The sequence below is a fragment of the Pelodiscus sinensis genome, chromosome 31 (assembly GCF_052426305.1).
Source record: "Pelodiscus sinensis isolate ZL-2025 chromosome 31, ASM5242630v1, whole genome shotgun sequence".
Taxonomy (NCBI): Eukaryota; Metazoa; Chordata; order Testudines; family Trionychidae; genus Pelodiscus; species Pelodiscus sinensis.
In genome coordinates, this window is record NC_143082.1 from 1608084 (window position 1) to 1625457 (window position 17374).

Below are 17374 nucleotides of genomic sequence, written 5' to 3' on the forward strand. Positions count from 1 at the left end.
GGGCGGGGGGGTCTGTGGACAGAGGAGCGGGGTGGGTCTGTGCACGGAGGGGCGGGGGGGTCTGTGGACAGAGGAGCGGGGTGGGTCTGTGCACGGAGGGGCGGGGGGGTCTGTGGACGGAGGGGTGTGGACGGAGGGGCGGGGGGGGTCTGTGGACGGAGGGGCGGGGGGGGGTCTGTGGATGGAGGGGCGCCAGGCGCTGGGGGGGGGGTCTGTGGACGGAGGGGCGGGGGGGGGTCTGTGCACGGAGGGGCGGGGGGGGTCTGTGGACGGAGGGGCGGGGGGGGGTCTGTGGATGGAGGGGCGCCAGGCGCTGGGGGGGGTCTGTGGACGGAGGGGCGGGGGGGGGTCTGTGCACGGAGGGGCGGGGGGGGGGTCTGTGGATGGAGGGGCGCCAGGCGCTGGGGGGGGGGTCTGTGGACGGAGGGGCGGGGGGGTCTGTGGACGGAGGGGTGTGGACGGAGGGGCGGGGGGGTCTGTGGACGGAGGGGCGGGGGGGGGTCTGTGCACGGAGGGGCGGGGGGGTGGGTCTGTGGATGGAGGGGCGCCAGGCGCTGGGGGGGGTCTGTGGACAGAGGGGCGGGGGGGGGTCTGTGCACGGAGGGGCGGGGGGGGGTCTGTGGATGGAGGGGCGCCAGGCGCTGGGGGGGGGGGTCTGTGGACGGAGGGGCGGGGGGGTCTGTGGACGGAGGGGTGTGGACGGAGGGGCGGGGGGGTCTGTGGACGGAGGGGCGGGGGGGGGTCTGTGCACGGAGGGGCGGGGGGGTGGGTCTGTGGATGGAGGGGCGCCAGGCGCTGGGGGGGGTCTGTGCACGGAGGGGCGGGGGGGGTCTGTGGATGGAGGGGCGGGGGGGTCTGTGGACGGAGGGGCGCCAGGCGCTGGGGGGGGTCTGTGCACGGAGGGGCGGGGGGGGTCTGTGGATGGAGGGGCGGGGGGGGTCTGTGCACGGAGGGGCGGGGGGGTGGGTCTGTGGATGGAGGGGCGCCAGGCGCTGTGGGGGGGGGTCTGTGCACGGAGGGGCGGGGGGGGTCTGTGCACGGAGGGGCGGGGGGGGGGGTCTGTGCAGGCAGCCACGCCAGGCGCTGGGGGGGACACAAGCGGCTGCCCCAGGCAAGGCGAGGTTGGGCGGGGGAGCAGGCAGCCACGGGAAGGATGCAACGGGGGTTATGGGCAGCTGTGATGCCAGGGGGCTCTGCTCTGGCTGAGGAGACCCCCCCGAACGCACTGAGGTGGGGGCCCCTCCACCAGCCCCATGGCTGGCTGCTTCATTCTCCCCTCGCGGGGCCTGGGGCCTGCCCTGGCTGTGGGGGGAGCAACTGGGGGTGATGGCAGCTCCCCCGGTGGCCTGGCCGCTGCCGCCTGGGGCTCACCCCCCCCCCCCTGCTCTTTCAGGGCCCCAGACGGTCGCCGGGGCACGGCTCAGCCTGGCCCCCAAGAGTTAACGCCGCCTGAGCGCTCAGGCCCCTCGCCGGGCGGGTCCCGGCAGCCCCCCAGCAGACACCCTGGGGCCGAGGGGCCCAGCACCCAGGCTCAGCCTTGGGGGTCAGGGAACAGAACCAGGGGGCAGGGAGCTGGCTAGACCCTGGCTGCCTGTCACCACCAAGGCAGCAAAAGTCCGGTGGGGCCGACTCTCCCGGGGGGCAGCCCCCAAGCTGGGGGGTCTCAGCACTGAGTGATGGGGGGCGCAGGCTTTATCCTTCTTATAGTGTGGGACCACCCACAGGCACTCTCTCATTGGTTGCCCACAGTGCCCCACTCTTACTCTGATTGGCTGTCAGGGATAATACCACACCCACCTGCTGATTGCCTCTGGACAGTTCTACAGCCTGGCACTGATTGGTTGCCAGAGATGTCAGGTACGGTGCCCTTCAAACCTGCAACGCCCACGCGGCCCTACTGTCTCCTGCCCACCACCTGTGCAGCCGTGCTCCTGTGACACCCCCACCGCCAGGAGGGGGCACTGGCCTGTGTTCCCTGAAAGCTGGCCACTTGTGGAGAATCCAGTGCCACCCGGCCGATTAGCAAGGTGCCCACAGCTTGGGTTTGTTTCCATTGGTGGTGCACACCTGCACATGCCTCAGTGCACGTAACAAAATTATTCTGCACAGGGAAGGCAAGATTAGCACAAAGACTGGTGCTGGCGAGGAGTATTTCAAGCTGGCTGCAGCTCAGGGAAGAAGGGGAAGCCCCGTATCCTCGGGTGGGGGGCAGGGAGGAGGGAAGGCCCATGGGGAGCACAGGGAATCCCTGTGAGCATCTTACAGGCCACTGCAACCCGAGACTGCGGGACTCCCAGACACCTGGGTTCTGTCTGTCACTGAGAGCGGAGTGGGGACCACTGGTTAGAGCGGGGAGACCCTCTCTCCCTGTGGATACAAATTTACCCTTGACACTGCCTGAGCAGCTGCCTCCCTGGGCCCAGACCCTTGAACACAGCTCCCCAGGCGCGGCATGTGGCAATGCACCAGCTGGCTCTGCCTTGCCAGAACTGCAGCGTGGCACAGGGGTGGGCGGCCCAAGGGAATCTCCTACCATCTGTGTTCCCAAGCAGCACCCACCCAGCACCCCGTGCCTGCCGCAGTCCAAGAAAAACAGTAATTTGCCAGTTAAACACCTCCCCCGCCTGCTAGCAAGGGGGCGGAACTGGCACCATCATCAGCCCCACCACACGGCTGGGCACACTGGGCTGCACAGGCTGGATTTGCCTTTATGGCTGGGTGTTATGGGGGGGTGCGCGGAGCGGGGCACTGGCCCTCGTGGGTGTGCACGGAGCGGGGCACTGGCCCTTGTGGGTGTGCACAGCGCGGGGCACTGACCCTCGTGGGTGTGCATGGAGCGGGGTAGGCGGAGCGGGGCACTGGCCCTCGTGGGGGCGCGCGGAGCCGGGCACTGGCCCTCGTGGGGTGCTCAGACCATTACAGCGCTTTATTTGCATCGGGACCTTCACTGTGTTTGTGGCAGGTCCCACAGGAGTCTCTCTGCCTGTTTGTTATTGTAGGGTCTCTAGGCCCTGCCCTCGAAGTGCTGCCCTGCGCGGATGCCCCATCCCTCTGCACCCCCCCGGGACGGCAGCCCCTGCCCGTGACGAATCCAGTCGTTCCCGTGCTCCACAGCCTCTGCACCGCAGCGCCCCGTAGCGGGGGGGGGGGGTTCAGAGAACAGCCAGGTGGCTCACCCCCCCTTCTAGACACCCTGGCGCTCGCTGCACATCACACCCGGACAGGCCCCAAATCGGCCTCAGCCACAGGCCAGCGTAACTGGCCTCTGCTGGGAACAGCCTCAGGGCTGACGCTGGCTCCAGCATCATTCCGGATGAACTCCGGGAAGTTGGGGCCTGACCCTGAGCAGACCCCGCTGGGGGGGAAGGGCTGCAGGTGGGTGCGTGGGACCCACTGGGGGGGAGGGATCGGAGGGCCTTGGCAAGCAGTGCGTACTGGGCACAGGGGAGCCAGCCAGTGCGCATGGGGGGCCAAGGCTGGAGGGGACCGTTGTGATCAGCTGGTCTGACCCTTTGCACGGCTCAGGCCAGAGAGCCTGGCGCAGAAGCTGGGTAAATGCGCCCACACGCGTCCCGGCTGATTCTAACGGGGCCTGCAAAGCCCCCCCCCCCCTTGCTCCCGGTCTCCCCGCCGGCCCTGGGAAACGGGATGGCGTTTTATCTTCGGCTCCCACTCCTGGGCTCTGGCCACTCAGCTCACACCCAGGGCGGAGCCGGCAAGAGCAGAGGAGTAAAAGGTGGACATGTCAAGCCCTGGGTCTGGCCGAGGGTCGTGCCGCTGAGATGGGGGACCTGTCGTGTGGGGGCTGCCCAGCCCCACAGCGCTGTGAGATAGCCCCAGCCCGCTCCTTATCTACTGGGCTTGGGAGGGATTTTTGTCCCCCTTTTACAGATGGGGAAACTGAGGCTGGAGGTGATGCAGGGGCATGCCCAAGCTCACCCTGGGAGAGCCAAGGGGCAGGAAGGCAGAGCCTGCCCCATCCTCTCCTGGCTCACTGACACCTCCGCCAAGGGAGGCCGGCACCAGCAAGATTTCAGTTCCCTTAGGAGCAGGAGGCCAGCGGCAAATATCCCAAGAGGCCCAGTGCCAACGCGGGCCAGGCTTGGTCTGCGCCTTCCTGCCAGGGCCCCATTCAGCTCCAGAGGACCCACAGCTCAGCGGCGTGGGAGAGGATGGGGTGTGACCAACAGTGTGCAAGGGGGAAACTGAGGCACAAAAAGAATTGCAGAACTGTGATTAGCACCCAGAACTCCAGCCCCTCCCCGAGTCTAATCGCTGCCCCCCCCCCCCATCTCCTCTCACAGCTAAGGCTGGACCAGGGGTCCTGAATACCCCCCCCACACCCACTAAACCCCCAGGGGGTGGAACCCAGGAGTTCTTGCTTCCAGCCTCCCTGCTCCAAGCACGGCGCAGGCACACCCTCGCGCTGCCCCCTGCTACGTCTCGATCCCAGCCTCGCCCAGGGACACCCTGTTCTCCGTGCTTAGCGCCGCGACCCGTGGAAACTACAGCCCCCAGCATGCACTGCTGTGTCACTAGCCAAGCGTAAACCCAGGGGAGGTAACAATGCATGTCGGGACCTGTAGTCTCAGCAGGCTGGGAGCGTGTTGGTCCAGGCCTCGTCCACTGGGGAGGATGCGGGGGATGGGAAGAGGCAGGTTGGGAGGTGAGGGGGGGCACTCCGAGGTGTGGGGGGCGTGCTGCCAGTGTGACATCAGCACAGCCGTGGCGCTGTTGATTTCCCTTCTTCAGCGAGTCGAGAGGTTTATCCCCCCGGGCGCTCCGCAGCACGGCAGGGGCGGGCAGGCTGCGCGGGGGGGGGGGGGGGGGGGGCAGGCTGCGCGGGGGCGGGGCAGGCTGCGCGGGGGGGGCAGGCTGCGCTGGGGGGGGCAGGCTGCGCGGGGGGGGGCAGGCTGCGCGGGGGGGGGGCAGGCTGTCCATCAGGGACCAAATGCAGAGAGGCTCTGAATGCCATTCCAGGGGCGTGGGGGGCATGGGCTGGTGAGAAGGGCAGGGCCCTGGGACTCAGGACTCTGGGTCTCTCCCCAGCTGTTACCAAGCGAGCAGGGCGAGTCAGTTTCCTCTCGACACCTTTATCGCTCCCGGGCCTCGGCCCCACTTTGTGAGCTCTCCGCGGGGGGGGGCTCACTCTGCCTGGGGGGGGCAGTGTGCACTGGAGTGCGATCTCCTAATTTCTCCTCCAGCGCTGCCTGCGGGGCCCGGTCCTGCCTGGCACTTGGGGAGGGACCTGATGGGGGCAAATGAGCGAAGGCTGAAGGGGGCTCATCTGCTCTATCCCGTATCCACCCCCCAGCTCCCTGCAGCAGCCAGGATGCAGCTACCCCCCCCCCCCCCCATCAGGCGGTAGAGTCAGTCACAGCGGGGCCTGCTGCAGGAAGCAGGCTTGGAGCAGGAGGGGAGTGGGTGGTTGGGGGAGGAGGAACTGGGCTCCCGGGAAGCTCTGAAAACTCCCCCCCACACCCCAGGCTGGGATCCTCGCTTTGTTAACCCCTTGAGAGCTGCTGGATCCCAACAGCCCCCAAGACACCGAGACTCGGGTCCCTGGAAAAACAGACTCAAACCAGCCCCATGCTGGCGTCCCCCCACGTATGCTCTACCGGTGCCCCCCACTCCTGCCCTACAGCCCCTGCCCCCCCAGCCCTGCCAGTGCCCCCCACTCCTGCCCTAGAGCCCCTGCCAGCCCAGCCCCCCCAGTGCCCCTCACTCCGGACCCACAGTCCCTGCCAGCCCAGCCCCCCCAGTGCCCCTCACTCCAGACCCACAGTCCCTGCCAGACCAGCCCTGCCCCCCCAGCCCTTCCGGTGCCCCTCTCTCCCGACCTGCAGCCCCTGCTCCGGCAGCCCTACGGTGCCCCCCACCCACCCGTCCCAGAGCAAGGGGGTGGGGAATGGGACATGGGGCCTTTCCCCTCAAGGGGGCACCAGCTCTCAGCTGACCCCGGGGTGGTCTCGGGGGGATTGGCTGGCTCAGCAGAGATGCGGGAGCCTGCCTGAGCCGTGGAGATGGCGTATCCCCCCAGGACCCCTCAAGGCAGGGCTGGGAATAGGGAGTTGCCCAGAGACACTCACCCCTGCCCTGGCTTCTGCCCAGCTGGGGCTCCTACTAGGCCAGACTGGGGGCATTGGAGGCCCCTAGGGGCAGGACCGTCCTGGCGGTGCCCCAGAGCGCCAGGCGGTGCCATGGAGAAAGCCCCCAGTGTCCTGCAGTAGCCGGGGGCTGCTCCGTGCCATGCCCAGTGCATGCCAGGCAGAGCCACGCAGACAGGGTCCCTCTGCCCTCCGTACCACAGGGCCACGCAACCCGCCCCCCGCCAGCCCCAGGGAAACCAGCCAGCCCCACACACAGTGCAGAAAATCCCCGCCCCCCCCAGCCGGGCCGCACCCCAGGGTGCTACAGAGAGGCAGCTGGTGTCCCGCCTCGCTGCCCAGCACAGTCTGGCACCCGGCCCTGGCGCCCCCCCCCGTCCTGCCAGAGACCCCCCTGCTCCAGGAGTCCTGGTGCCCCCCCTCACCAGCCAGCGGGACCCCCAGCAGGCAGGAGATGGGGCATCGGCAGGGGGGCCACGCCCCAGCGAGCCCCGCGCCCCCAGGACCCCCGGGCACAGCTCACAGCCCGGAGGGCTGGCAACGCGGGGCGGGCACCGGCTGCTCCCCCCTCCGGGGCCCGCCCTGCCCGGGCGCCCCTCACCTCTCGTCGGCCTGCCAGTCGCCCAGCAGCAGGTCCCGGAAGCGGTACCGCGGCGGCAGGGGCAGCACCTCCTTCTCCAGCTCCCCCATGCTGGCGCTGCGGGGCGGCTCAGCGGTGCCCGGGCAGCCCGCAGCCCTCTGGCCGGGCGGCCATGGCCATCAGCGGCGGGGCAGCCCCTTCGGACCGGCCGGCCGGGCCCTAGCCCATGGCACGGAGCCCCGGGCCGGGGGACGCTGGAAGCTCCGGCCCCCGAGCAGCCGCGGCGGAGGGAGGCGGGCTCCGGCAGGAGGGGCCGCGCCGATCCCCCCCCCGGCACCTGCGGCCCCCGCGCGGCGCGTCCTTAACCCCTCGGGCTCCGGAACCGGCACAAGACGCGCCTGGCCCTGCCCGCCAGCTGGCTCCCAGCCCCCACGCTGCTCTACCCACTACACCCCACTCCCCTCCCGGGGCACAGCCCAGGCGTCCTGGCTCCCAGCCCCCACGCTGCTCTACCCACTGCACCCCACTCCCCTCCCGGGGCACAACCCAGGCGTCCTGGCTCCCAGCCCCCACGCTGCTCTACCCACTACACCCCACTCCCCTCCCGGGGCACAACCCAGGCGTCCTGGCTCCCAGCCCCCACGCTGCTCTACCCACTACACCCCACTCCCCTCCCGGGGCACAGCCCAGGCGTCCTGGCTCCCAGCCCCCACGCTGCTCTACCCACTACACCCCACTCCCCTCCCGGGGCACAGCCCAGGCGTCCTGGCTCCCAGCCCCCACGCTGCTCTACCCACTACACCCCACTCCCCTCCCGGGGCACAGCCCAGGCGTCCTGGCTCCCAGCCCCCACGCTGCTCTACCCACTACACCCCACTCCCCTCCCGGGGCACAGCCCAGGCGTCCTGGCTCCCAGCCCCCACGCTGCTCTACCCACTACACCCCACTCCCCTCCCGGGGCACAACCCAGGCGTCCTGGCTCCCAGCCCCCACGCTGCTCTACCCACTACACCCCACTCCCCTCCCGGGGCACAGCCCAGGCGTCCTGGCTCCCAGCCCCCACGCTGCTCTACCCACTACACCCCACTCCCCTCCCGGGGCACAACCCAGGCGTCCTGGCTCCCAGCCCCCATGCTGCTCTACCCACTACACCCCACTCCCCTCCCGGGGCACAACCCAGGCGTCCTGGCTCCCAGCCCCCACGCTGCTCTACCCACTACACCCCACTCCCCTCCCGGGGCACAACCCAGGCGTCCTGGCTCCCCCGCTCTAACCCCTACACCCCACTGCCCACCTCCTGGTGGCTGTGGAGCCACAGGGCCTGCAGGGCGCACTCATGCACCGCTGCAGTGTGTCTCACTACGTGCACTCCTGCTTGGGCGCTGGGCCCTTTCTCCCCTTCTAGGCCCGGGCACCTCAGCCCCCCCCGGTGCCAATGAGCCCAGGTGCAGCCCGGCACCGGATCCGTCCTGGGTCCCACCCCGAAAGCCTCAAGCCCCTGCCACTGCCCCAAGGTAAGGGCTGCCGGCAGCGGCCCAGGGGCGGCTCTCCTTCCCCCCAGCCCCGCCGGGGCCCACGGCCAGGCTCGTGCACGCCCCCCCCCCCCACACGTAGGCAGGGCAGCTGGCTGCTTTCCTATCCTAACCCCCCAGGCGGGCGGGTGGGCGGAGGGACCCCACCAGGCCAGCCAGGGTCTCTCTGCTCGGAGGGCAGTGCGGTCTAGGGGGTAGAGCGCGGGCAGCCCCCCCCCCCGGCTCTGCGGGGAGTGGGGTCGGGTGGGTTAGAGATGGGAGGCTGGGACCCGGATTCCTGGGCTCTTCTAGTTCGGGATCCCCCCCCCCACGTGTCCCCCCGAGGCCCCTCGGGCGGGGGGGGGGGGGAGAGCAGCACTTACCGTGTGCACCCCCGCCCAGAACCGCCAGGGCGCTGCCGCTTTCGCCGAGCACCTGCTGCCCCCTGCTGGCCGACAGGGGACCCTCCTATTGCCAGCATCTGGCTGAGATCCCTGGGGAAACCCCCGGGCTAGGCTGCAGGTGGGGGGATGGGGCAGGCAGGAGAGGGAGTACGGAAGGGCGCTAGAAATCAGTAAGTGGGGGACCCCCCCCCCCCGCACTGTGGGCTGCAGCTGCTCCTGTTCACCCCCTCCCACTCAGATGCATTTGTTCCAGGCAGGGCTGTTTGTGCCAGTGGACACGTGGGGAAACTGAGGCACGGGGACTACACAACTGGGGCAAGGCCACACCAGAAGCTGTGGCACAGCACGGACAAGCTGCCACGTCCCTGGTGGGCCCAGGGGGTCGTCTTAGCAGAATGTGCTTCCTCCCCCGCTATGAGTGCAGGGCTGGGAGGGGGGAGAAGAGGAGGGCGGTAATCTATTAACAGGCTGCTGCTGGAGATGCAGGCTGGATACTCCCCCAGCCAGGAAGCCACCGCAGCCGCCTCCTCCCCTACCCCCTCACAGTCAGGTGAGCCCCAAAGCTTGCAGAGAGCCGGGGCCAGTCCTGCCTCCAGGGCTCCGGCGGCTGGCGCGGCCGCTCGGGGAGATGTAAAAGCTGCCCAGAGCTTGGTGTGGCGGGCGCACTGCGGGGCTCCGGTGGTGCACACTGCCACATGCCTCACTGCACAGAAACATTTATTCCACCTAGATGGAGACAATTCACGGGAACACGTCCGGACTTCCATGGCTCCTGCTGGTGTCACCTCCAAAGCGGGCAGCACCAGCGCTGGGAGCCAGCTGCCCTCGCCCCTCGCCACAGCAGGTGCGCCTGAGCAGTGGGGGGAGGACCCTGCTATGGCCAGCTCGGGCGCCCCAGCCTAGAGGCGACTGGCAGAACGGCTCTGGAGTGCCGCCCCTGTCCACACTGTACGGGGACTGGCCCACGTCCTGGGGCACACGCCGTGCAGGCCCTGCCGCGCTGATGGCACTGGTGCCCCGTAGCTGCAGGCAGTCGGGGGGCAGGGGATTTTATGCACCCACCAGACCAGAGAAGAGTTGATTTCCATAGGCAGCTTCACAGCTTTTATTAGGGCCTGGGGGCAGCCCCCACCCCGCCTCGTTAAAAAGTAACCGTTAATTACAACCCCATCCCAAGGGGCGAGGGACAGTAAAAAAAGTTGAAAAGCAGACACCCACTTGGAGAGGAGCTTGGCTGCAGGGTTTGAGCCCTTTGGCCCCCACAACCCCGGGGGGGAGAGGGGCCACGGCTCCTGCCCCAGGGAATGTCACACGCCAACGGGAGGGCTCCAGGGCTGCCCAGCATCCCCTGCACAGAGCTCTGGGCTCCAGGTTTTGACCTCCAGGAGGCTTTGTTCCTGCCAGCCGGGCTCCGCACGCAGGGGCCTGAGCAGGAGCTGCTGTGGGGCAGGGAGAGGGTGGAACAATCCAGGCCAAGAGGAGATTCTCTTGCCGCTCCAAGCTCAGTTTAAGGGGGGGGTTACCCCCCCGCGTCACTCCAGGGTGATATGGACGGAGGCCAGGGCCTCTACGGCCCACGGTGGGTACCGCTCCCGGCTGCCGTACATGGTCGTCATGAAGTCCTGGACGAACTGCGGGAACCTCTGCTCCACGATGCTCTCCCGGATCGACCGCATCAGACTCAGCTGGGGGCACATGAGGGAGGGGAATTAGACCCAGAACAGCTCGGACCCCCGTCCCTGCAGGCTCACTCCACACCTAGGAGCCACCTGGCTTGGGGCAGGAGGCAGCAGCACCGCAGGGAGGTGGGTACTGGGCAGCGCGGAGGGCAGCTGGGCCCAGCTCCAGGTGCCTTGGGGACCCAGGTTCTCACTAAGCTGCATGGCCAACACCTTTCTATTGAGCACCAGGAAATGCTCAGAGCTGGGGGGGGGGAGGGGGACTGCCCCCGCCTGGGCCTGCCGCAGTCACGGAGAGGCAGGTGGGGAAGCCCTCTCCCCCTGCAGCCCGGGGCAGCCTACACCCCAAACCCTTATCCCCGGCCCCACACCAGAGCCTGCGCACCGAGCTGGAGCCTTTACCCTCACACTTGTCCCCAAACCCCACCCCCGCCACAGGAATTCTGTGGTGGGCACAGCATGGAGGCGACAAGTCACACCTCCTCTCCCCGCTGGTGCACAGAACAAACTTCATTGCGCACGTCTGGGGAACCGCCGGGGACCCACCTGGTAGGCGATGTTGTGCACAGTGAGCAGGTGCATGGCGACCGTCTCGCTGCGCACCAGGGCGTGCAGGAAGGCCCGGCTGTACCTGGGGCGGGGGAGAAACACCCGGTGAGAGGCACAGGCGGCTGGAGCTGACCAACCCGGGGCAGCGCTCGGGAGCCACTGGGAGCCCACTGCCTGGAGCCAGGCTCAGCTCTGTCCTCCAGCCGCTCCCCCTGCTCCCAGCCCCTCCCGGCTCCCCCGTGGCACACACCTGCGGCAGGTGGAGCAGCGGCAGTTCTCGTCAATGGGCCGGAAGTCCTTGGCAAACTGCTTGTTCTTCACCGGCAGGGAGCCCCAGGGCACCAGGGCCGAGCCAAAGCGCTGGGAGGGGAAGGATCCGGCCGGTCACTAAGGGCTGCCCCCAGCTGGCTGCCCCTCGTTAGGGGGCAGCGCAGGGGGCAGCCCAGGCCCAGCCACTCACCGCCGTGCGGGTGGGGAAGACGCAGTCGAACATGTCGCAGCCCAGGGCGACGCAGACCACCAGGTCCGTGGCGTAGCTGGGGGGAGACGGCGGCTCAGAGCAGCCCAGCAGACACCCAGCACAGCCGGGGTGAGGAGTCGGGACCCCAGTGCTAGGGCAGGGCGAGGCACGTGGGCGGGGTGGGGCCAGCCCCAGGCACCCTCCTCTTGGCCAGCGGTCCATGCTCCCCTCCCGCTACCCCAGGGAGGTGGGCAAGTAGGCTGCCATGTTTAGGCTTCAGCTAATACACTAGGCCTCAAGCACCTGAACCCCTTGGTCTCCACCCTACCCCCAAGTGTCTGAAACCCCTGGGCTCCCCCACAGGCTGGGCAAGCGTAGCCGGCAGCTGCAGAGGAAGGGGGAGCAGGCCCTGCCCGGCGCGGACACCTACCCCACCCCCATGAGGTAGCGAGGCTTTTCCCGGGGGAGACGGTCGGTGCTGAGCGTCACCATCCTCCAGAACTGATCCTTGGCCTCGCCGCCGCTCAGGCCGCCGATGGCGAAGCCGGGCACGTCCCGCCGCGTCATCTCTGGGGGCAGAACCAGAGCTACGGGGGGAGGGCATCGGGCAGGGTCGCTCCCGCCCACACCCTCCGCAGGGTCTCCACAGCTACGGGGCAGGTGCAGCTTTTCCCCCGGGCGAGGGCATGCCCGTCCCGTGGGGTTAGCCCTCCCGGGCCCAGCGCCACCTCCCACCCCAAAGCCAGCTGGGGGCTCCCCTCTGTGGGCGTCAGGCTCCGCAGAGCTCCCACGGCCCCAGACCGGACCCCTCCCCGCAGCGTGGATGCGCTCGGCAGGAAGGAGGCCACAGGGAGAATTCTGTGTCCAGCTGGGAAGTGGGGCCCAGAGGGAGGCAGGGACTTGCCCACGGTCGCCCCAGACTGGCCAGCCCCGCTGTTCCCAGGGGAGGGGAGCCGGGTCCGTTACCTTCCAAGCACTTGGTGCGCAGGGCAGGGTCCAGCCCGCCCTGGACGATGGCGAAGAGGCTCTGCTCAGCGGGTTTGCTGTTGGCAGCGATGCAGCGATCCAGCCAGCGAATCGACCTGCAACACCCCCGGTCCGCTCAGCCCCTGCCACCCCACGGCGGCCCCAAGGGAGAGTCCGAGGCAGCAGGACCTTGTGGGCCGGGGCTGGGTCCTGGTTCTGCCCCACCCTGCACAAGCCACTCCACCGCCCCGCGCCTCAGTTTGCACCCATGACGTGGGGGGCGTCACGCTGGCCCGGCTTCGAGCCCGACGGACACAGCTCAGCTGGGAACTAGGGCTGGGCACCAGCCTCGTGTTCGAGGGGGAACGAGGCACAGAGTCCGCAACTGATGTCGTGGGACGGCCGCAGAACCCAGGCGTGTTGATTCTCACCCCATGGCCTACCCACTGGGCCAGACTGCCCCCGCAGTGTCTCTCTCTGCCGCCCCCACCAAGGAGGAACACGCAGTCAGGGCCGGCTGGCGACCAAAACCAGACTCCAGAGACGACTCCAACCCACTCGGGGTGACCTGGGCGAGCCAAACGCCTGCAGTGGGGGCGACCCCCTCCGGGGGGCAAGGAGCCTGGCAGCCCACCTGGCTCCTGGGCTGAGGGATTCAGCCAGGGTGGAGGGACCCGAGCGGGGCACCTGCCCATCATCCGGCTACTGCGGCTTGGGGAAGGTTCTGCTGGTGTAGCCGCCAGGCGGGGGGAGCCACAAACCTGTACATGGCTTCCTCCACCCGGGGCCCTGTGACGGTGCTGCTCACCACGTCATCCAGCTGCATCATGATGTCCGAGCCTGGGGGCAACGAGGGAGAAGCAAGCTGAGCGTTGCCCAACTCACGGATAGCTCCAGGGGACAGGGGCTCTGTCTGGCATGGCTCAGCCCGCCCGGCAAGCCAAGCAGCTGCGGGAGGATGGAAAAACCAGCCTCTGAAGGCCTGGCCTGCTCTGGGGCGCCGTGAAAACCAAGCATGGAGTTTCAAGGCAGCTAACGCTTTCCCCAGCCTCTGCTCCGGGTCGCAGGGGGCTGGGCACCCTCTGCAGGAATCAGCCAGTAATTCCATCTCCTCTGTCCCGGAGAGCACGTCCTCCCCACTCCCCCACTGGCTGTTTGCGTCCTTTAAGGAGCCAAGCCACGAAGGCCGACGCCTGTTATGTAGCCCACATCTCACCCCTGCAGACAGAAAGGAGAATTCTGTGCTGTCTCCATGGCTGCTGGCAAGGGGGCAGGGGGGGGGGAGAAATTATTCCATTACCCCCCCAGGGCGGCTGGCACTGACACGGTCTAGCCCACCAGACTCATTCCACTCTGCAACCGGCCCACGGCAGCGGCGCCTTTCAGTCAATCCTGCCGCCAGCTGGATTTGAACTGGCCACTCGGAGCTGGCAGGCACCACGTGGCCCGTGGCCCGGCTAGGCAGTACGCACGCCACCACGCCACCCACAGAAGCAAGCAATAGGACACAGGACTGGGGACTAAGGGGGGTGGTCTGGTCCGGGCTCACCCCACAGCCCTGACTCCAAGGGGAGCTTTGAGAACCACAGGAGGGGAGATCTCATTTACCCCCCCCAGCTCCCTGGCACTGCCCTGGGCACGGGGATAATAAACACACCCAAGTGAGCGCCCCCTGCTGAGTTACCCACCCTGCTCCCGCAGTAGCTGCCTCCAAAGGGACAGTGCCCCCTGCTGAGATCCCAGCTCAGACTCTCACTCCCTGTTCATGGCTGCTCTGAATCTGGAGTCTGCCTGTCTAAAGAGAGATCCCACCGTGCTCAGTGACTGGCACGCAGACCCAGCCCGCGCCGCCCAGACAACGCCAGTTACCCAGCGCGTTCTGGATTTCAATAGACTTCTCTGGCGTCAGCAGGATCTCCTCCCCATTGTACGGGGACCGGAAGCGGACGCCCTCCTCCGTCACTTCGGACAGCTCCACCAGGGAAACCATCTGGAACCCGCCACTGTCCTGCAAACACACCCACCAAGAGCTAGAGAACACTGGCTCCGGGGGGAGGGGGGGGGGCAGAGTCGTATTCCAGAGCCGCCGGCCGTGGGTACAACCCACGCACAGAGGAGTCCACGTCAGGCTGACCCCCCCCCCCCCATATCTACTTCAGCTGTTCCATGGGCTCAGCACGGGTGTATCTAAGCTCTTCGCAATCTCCCATGAGATTTTGTGAAGAACAAGTCATGCCAAACTAATCTGATAGCTTTCTTTAATAAGATAACGAGCCTTGTGGATAAGGGAGAAGCGGTGGATGTCATATACCTAGACTTTAGTAAGGCATTTGATACGGTCTCGCATGATATTCTTATTGATAAACTAGGCAAATATAACTTAGATAGGGCCACGATAAGGTGGGTGCATAATTGGCTGGATAACCGTAGTCAGAGAGTTGTTGTTAACGGTTCTAAATCCTGCTGGAAAGGGATAACAAGTGGAGTTCCTCAAGGGTCTGTTTTGGGATCCGTACTGTTCAATATCTTCATCAATGACTTAGATATTGGGATAGAGAGTACGCTTATTAAGTTTGCAGATGATACCAAACTGGGTGGGGTTGCAACTTCTTTGGAGGATAGGGACATAATTCAAAATGACCTTAGCAAGTTAGAGAAATGGTCAGAGGTAAACAGGATGAGGTTTAATAAAGAGAAATGCAAAGTGCTCCACTTAGGAAGGAACAATCAGTTCCATACATACAAGATGGGAAGCGACTGTCTAGGAAGGAGCATGGCGGAAAGGGATCTAGTGGTCATAGTGGGCCACAAGTTGAATATGAGTCAACAGTGTGATGCTGTTGCAAAAAAAGCAAATATGATTCTAGGTTGTATCAACAGGTGTGTTGTAAGCAAAACTTGTGAAGTCATTCTGCCGCTCTACTCTGCACTAGTTAGGCCTCAGCTGGAGTACTGTGTCCAGTTCTAGGCGCCACATTTCAAGAAAGATGTGGAGAAATTGGAAAGGGTACAGAGAAGAGCGACAAGAATGATTAAAGGTCTAGAGAACATGACCTATGAAGCCAGGCTTCGTGAACTGGGCTTGTTTAGTTTGGAAAAAAGAAGATTAAGGGGGGACATGATAGCGGTTTTCAAATATCTAAAAGGGTGTCACAAGGAGGAAGGAGAAAATTTGTTCCTCTTGGTTTCTGAGGACAGGACAAGGAGTAATGGGCTTAAAGTGCAGCAGGGGAGGTTTAGATTGGACATTAGGAAAAAATTCCTAACTGTCAGGGTGGTCAAATATTGGAATAAATTGCCAAGGGAGGTGGTGGAATCTCCCTCTCTGGAGATATTTAAGAACAGGTTAGATAGACATCTGTCAGGGATGGTGTAGACGGAGCTTGGTCCTGCCTTGAGGGCGGGGGGCTGGACTCGACCTCTCGAGGTCCCTTCCAGTCCTATTATTCTATGATTCTATGAGCTTTCTTCCAATGCCCTCTTTACAGGTGGGGAAACTGAGGCATGGACACTCGCTGACTTTCCCATGGCCCCCCGCAGACCAATAACTGCACCATGGGGTGGTACCCTCCCATGCAATGCAGTGGGCATGCGATCCATAGGGGCCCCGCTCCTGTCCAGCTGCCCTGTAAGGTGCCCCAATTCACTCCCAGAGCTCCTGGGAGACGCTGCCCAAGTGCCTGGCTTCTGACCTGCCACCCCTGCGCAGGGATCAGGCGCCCGGCACACACCTCCTCGCCCGGCCACTCACCGTGAGCAGGTTCCGGGTCCAGTTCATGAAGCCGTGAAGGCCGTGGGCTTGTTTGATGAGCTCAGGGCCCTGCGGGGGATTCGGGGGGTGGGGAAAAGCAGGGTTAGAAATTGAAATGCAGGCCCAGGGATTCTCCACAACTCAGCCCTGGAGACACCCCAGGTAACAACCCGGCTCCCCTCCCGTCAGGGTGGTACCCTCCCACAAGTGTGACCCTACAGTGGACACTCTGGGGTCTCTCAGACAGGTGGGAGCGGGGGGGGGGGGGCAGGGAGCGTCACTCATGGCCAGGTGGCAGATGAGTGTGGGGAGGATAAGACCCCTTGGAGGAGAAGGGAATCACTCGCCGGCCCTGTGCCCGAGGGGGGGGGGTCACTCGCCGGCTGCGTGCCCGAGGGGGGGGGGTCACTCGCCGGCCGCGTGCCCGAGGGGGGGGGTCACTCGCCGGCCGCGTGCCCGGAGAGGGCGGGGGGGGTCACTCGCCGGCCGCGTGCCCGGAGGGGGCGGGGGGGGTCACTCGCCGGCCGCGTGCCCGGAGGGGGCGGGGGGGTCACTCGCCGGCCGCGTGCCCGGAGGGGGGGCGGGGGGGGGTCACTCGCCGGCCGCGTGCCCGAGGGGGGGGTCACTCGCCGGCCGCGTGCCCGGAGGGGGGCGGGGGGGTCACTCGCCGGCCGCGTGCCCGAGGAGGGGGGGGTCACTCGCCGGCCGCGTGCCCGGGGGGGAGGGGGGGGGTCACTCGCCGGCCGCGTGCCCAGGTGGTAGGTGTTGCCGAGGCAGAGGCGGCAGCCCAGCCCCTGCAGCTGCCCGGCCGTGATGCCCTTCATGGTGCCCTGGGTGCCCACGGGCATGAAGACCGGGCTGGGCACGGCCCCGTGCGGCAGCCGCAGCTCGCAGGCGCGCGCCTTGCTCCGCCCGCACTCGGCCACCACGCGCAGCGACAGCGCCGGGCCGCCGCTGGGCGCCGCCATCTTGGCCGGGAGTCACGTGACGCCGCCATCGCGGGGCGGGTCCCCACGCGACCCGCGGGAACGACGCGCCTCTACGCGTCACGTGACTCCGAGCGCCGGCGTTGCCGGGGCAACGCGGAAATAGGGGGAACAAAAAGCAGCTGTCACGTGCGAGCTCCCCAACGCGCCCAGGCCCCGCCCCCAGGATCTCCCGCGTGCCCCAGAGCCACGTGACCCCCCCTCCTGCCCAGAGCCCCCCCCCGCCCTGGCCCCCACCACCGCATCCCCCCCAGAGCCCAGCCCCCCCCTCTGCCCCCCAGCACCGCATCCCCCCCAGAGCCCAGCCCCCCCTCAGCCCCCCAGCACCGCATCCCCCTCCCCCCAGAGCCCAGCCCCCCCACTCTGCCCCCCAGCACCGCA

At 66.9% G+C, this 17374-nt stretch overlaps 2 protein-coding genes across 17 annotated transcripts in view; both read right to left on the reverse strand.

Moving 5' to 3' along the window:
• The window catches only part of LOC142824327 (potassium channel subfamily T member 2-like), a 49559-nt gene extending 42542 nt beyond the window's left edge, over positions 1–7017 (reverse strand). For 5 of the 15 annotated variants that reach the window (XM_075916176.2, XM_075916179.2, XM_075916178.2 and 2 more), the window contains exon 1: positions 6709–7016. In XM_075916176.2, coding sequence (XP_075772291.2) covers positions 6709–6797 — 89 coding nt within the window. In that variant the 5' untranslated portion in view covers positions 6798–7016. Of the gene's footprint in view, positions 1–6708 lie in introns of all 15 variants that reach the window. The other 10 variants (XM_075916184.2, XM_075916181.2, XM_075916188.2 and 7 more) reach the window with 5 other exon arrangements.
• Positions 7018–9679: 2662 nt separating this feature from the next.
• QTRT1 (queuine tRNA-ribosyltransferase catalytic subunit 1) lies at positions 9680–17023 on the reverse strand. 2 transcript variants are annotated; one of them, XM_075916143.2, is made up of 10 exons: positions 16748–17023; positions 16008–16076; positions 14126–14264; positions 13018–13096; positions 12257–12372; positions 11721–11859; positions 11291–11366; positions 11081–11190; positions 10828–10912; positions 9680–10287 (listed from the first exon to the last, which is right to left on the reverse strand). In XM_075916143.2, exons 1-10 carry the CDS (start codon positions 16973–16975, stop codon positions 10135–10137), a joined length of 1194 nt encoding a protein of 397 aa, XP_075772258.2. In that variant the 5' UTR covers positions 16976–17023; the 3' UTR covers positions 9680–10134. The 2 variants fall into 2 exon arrangements, with proteins under 2 accessions (XP_075772258.2, XP_075772259.2); XM_075916144.2 differs by having other exon boundaries at positions 16910–16995.
• Positions 17024–17374: the final 351 nt, after the last annotated feature.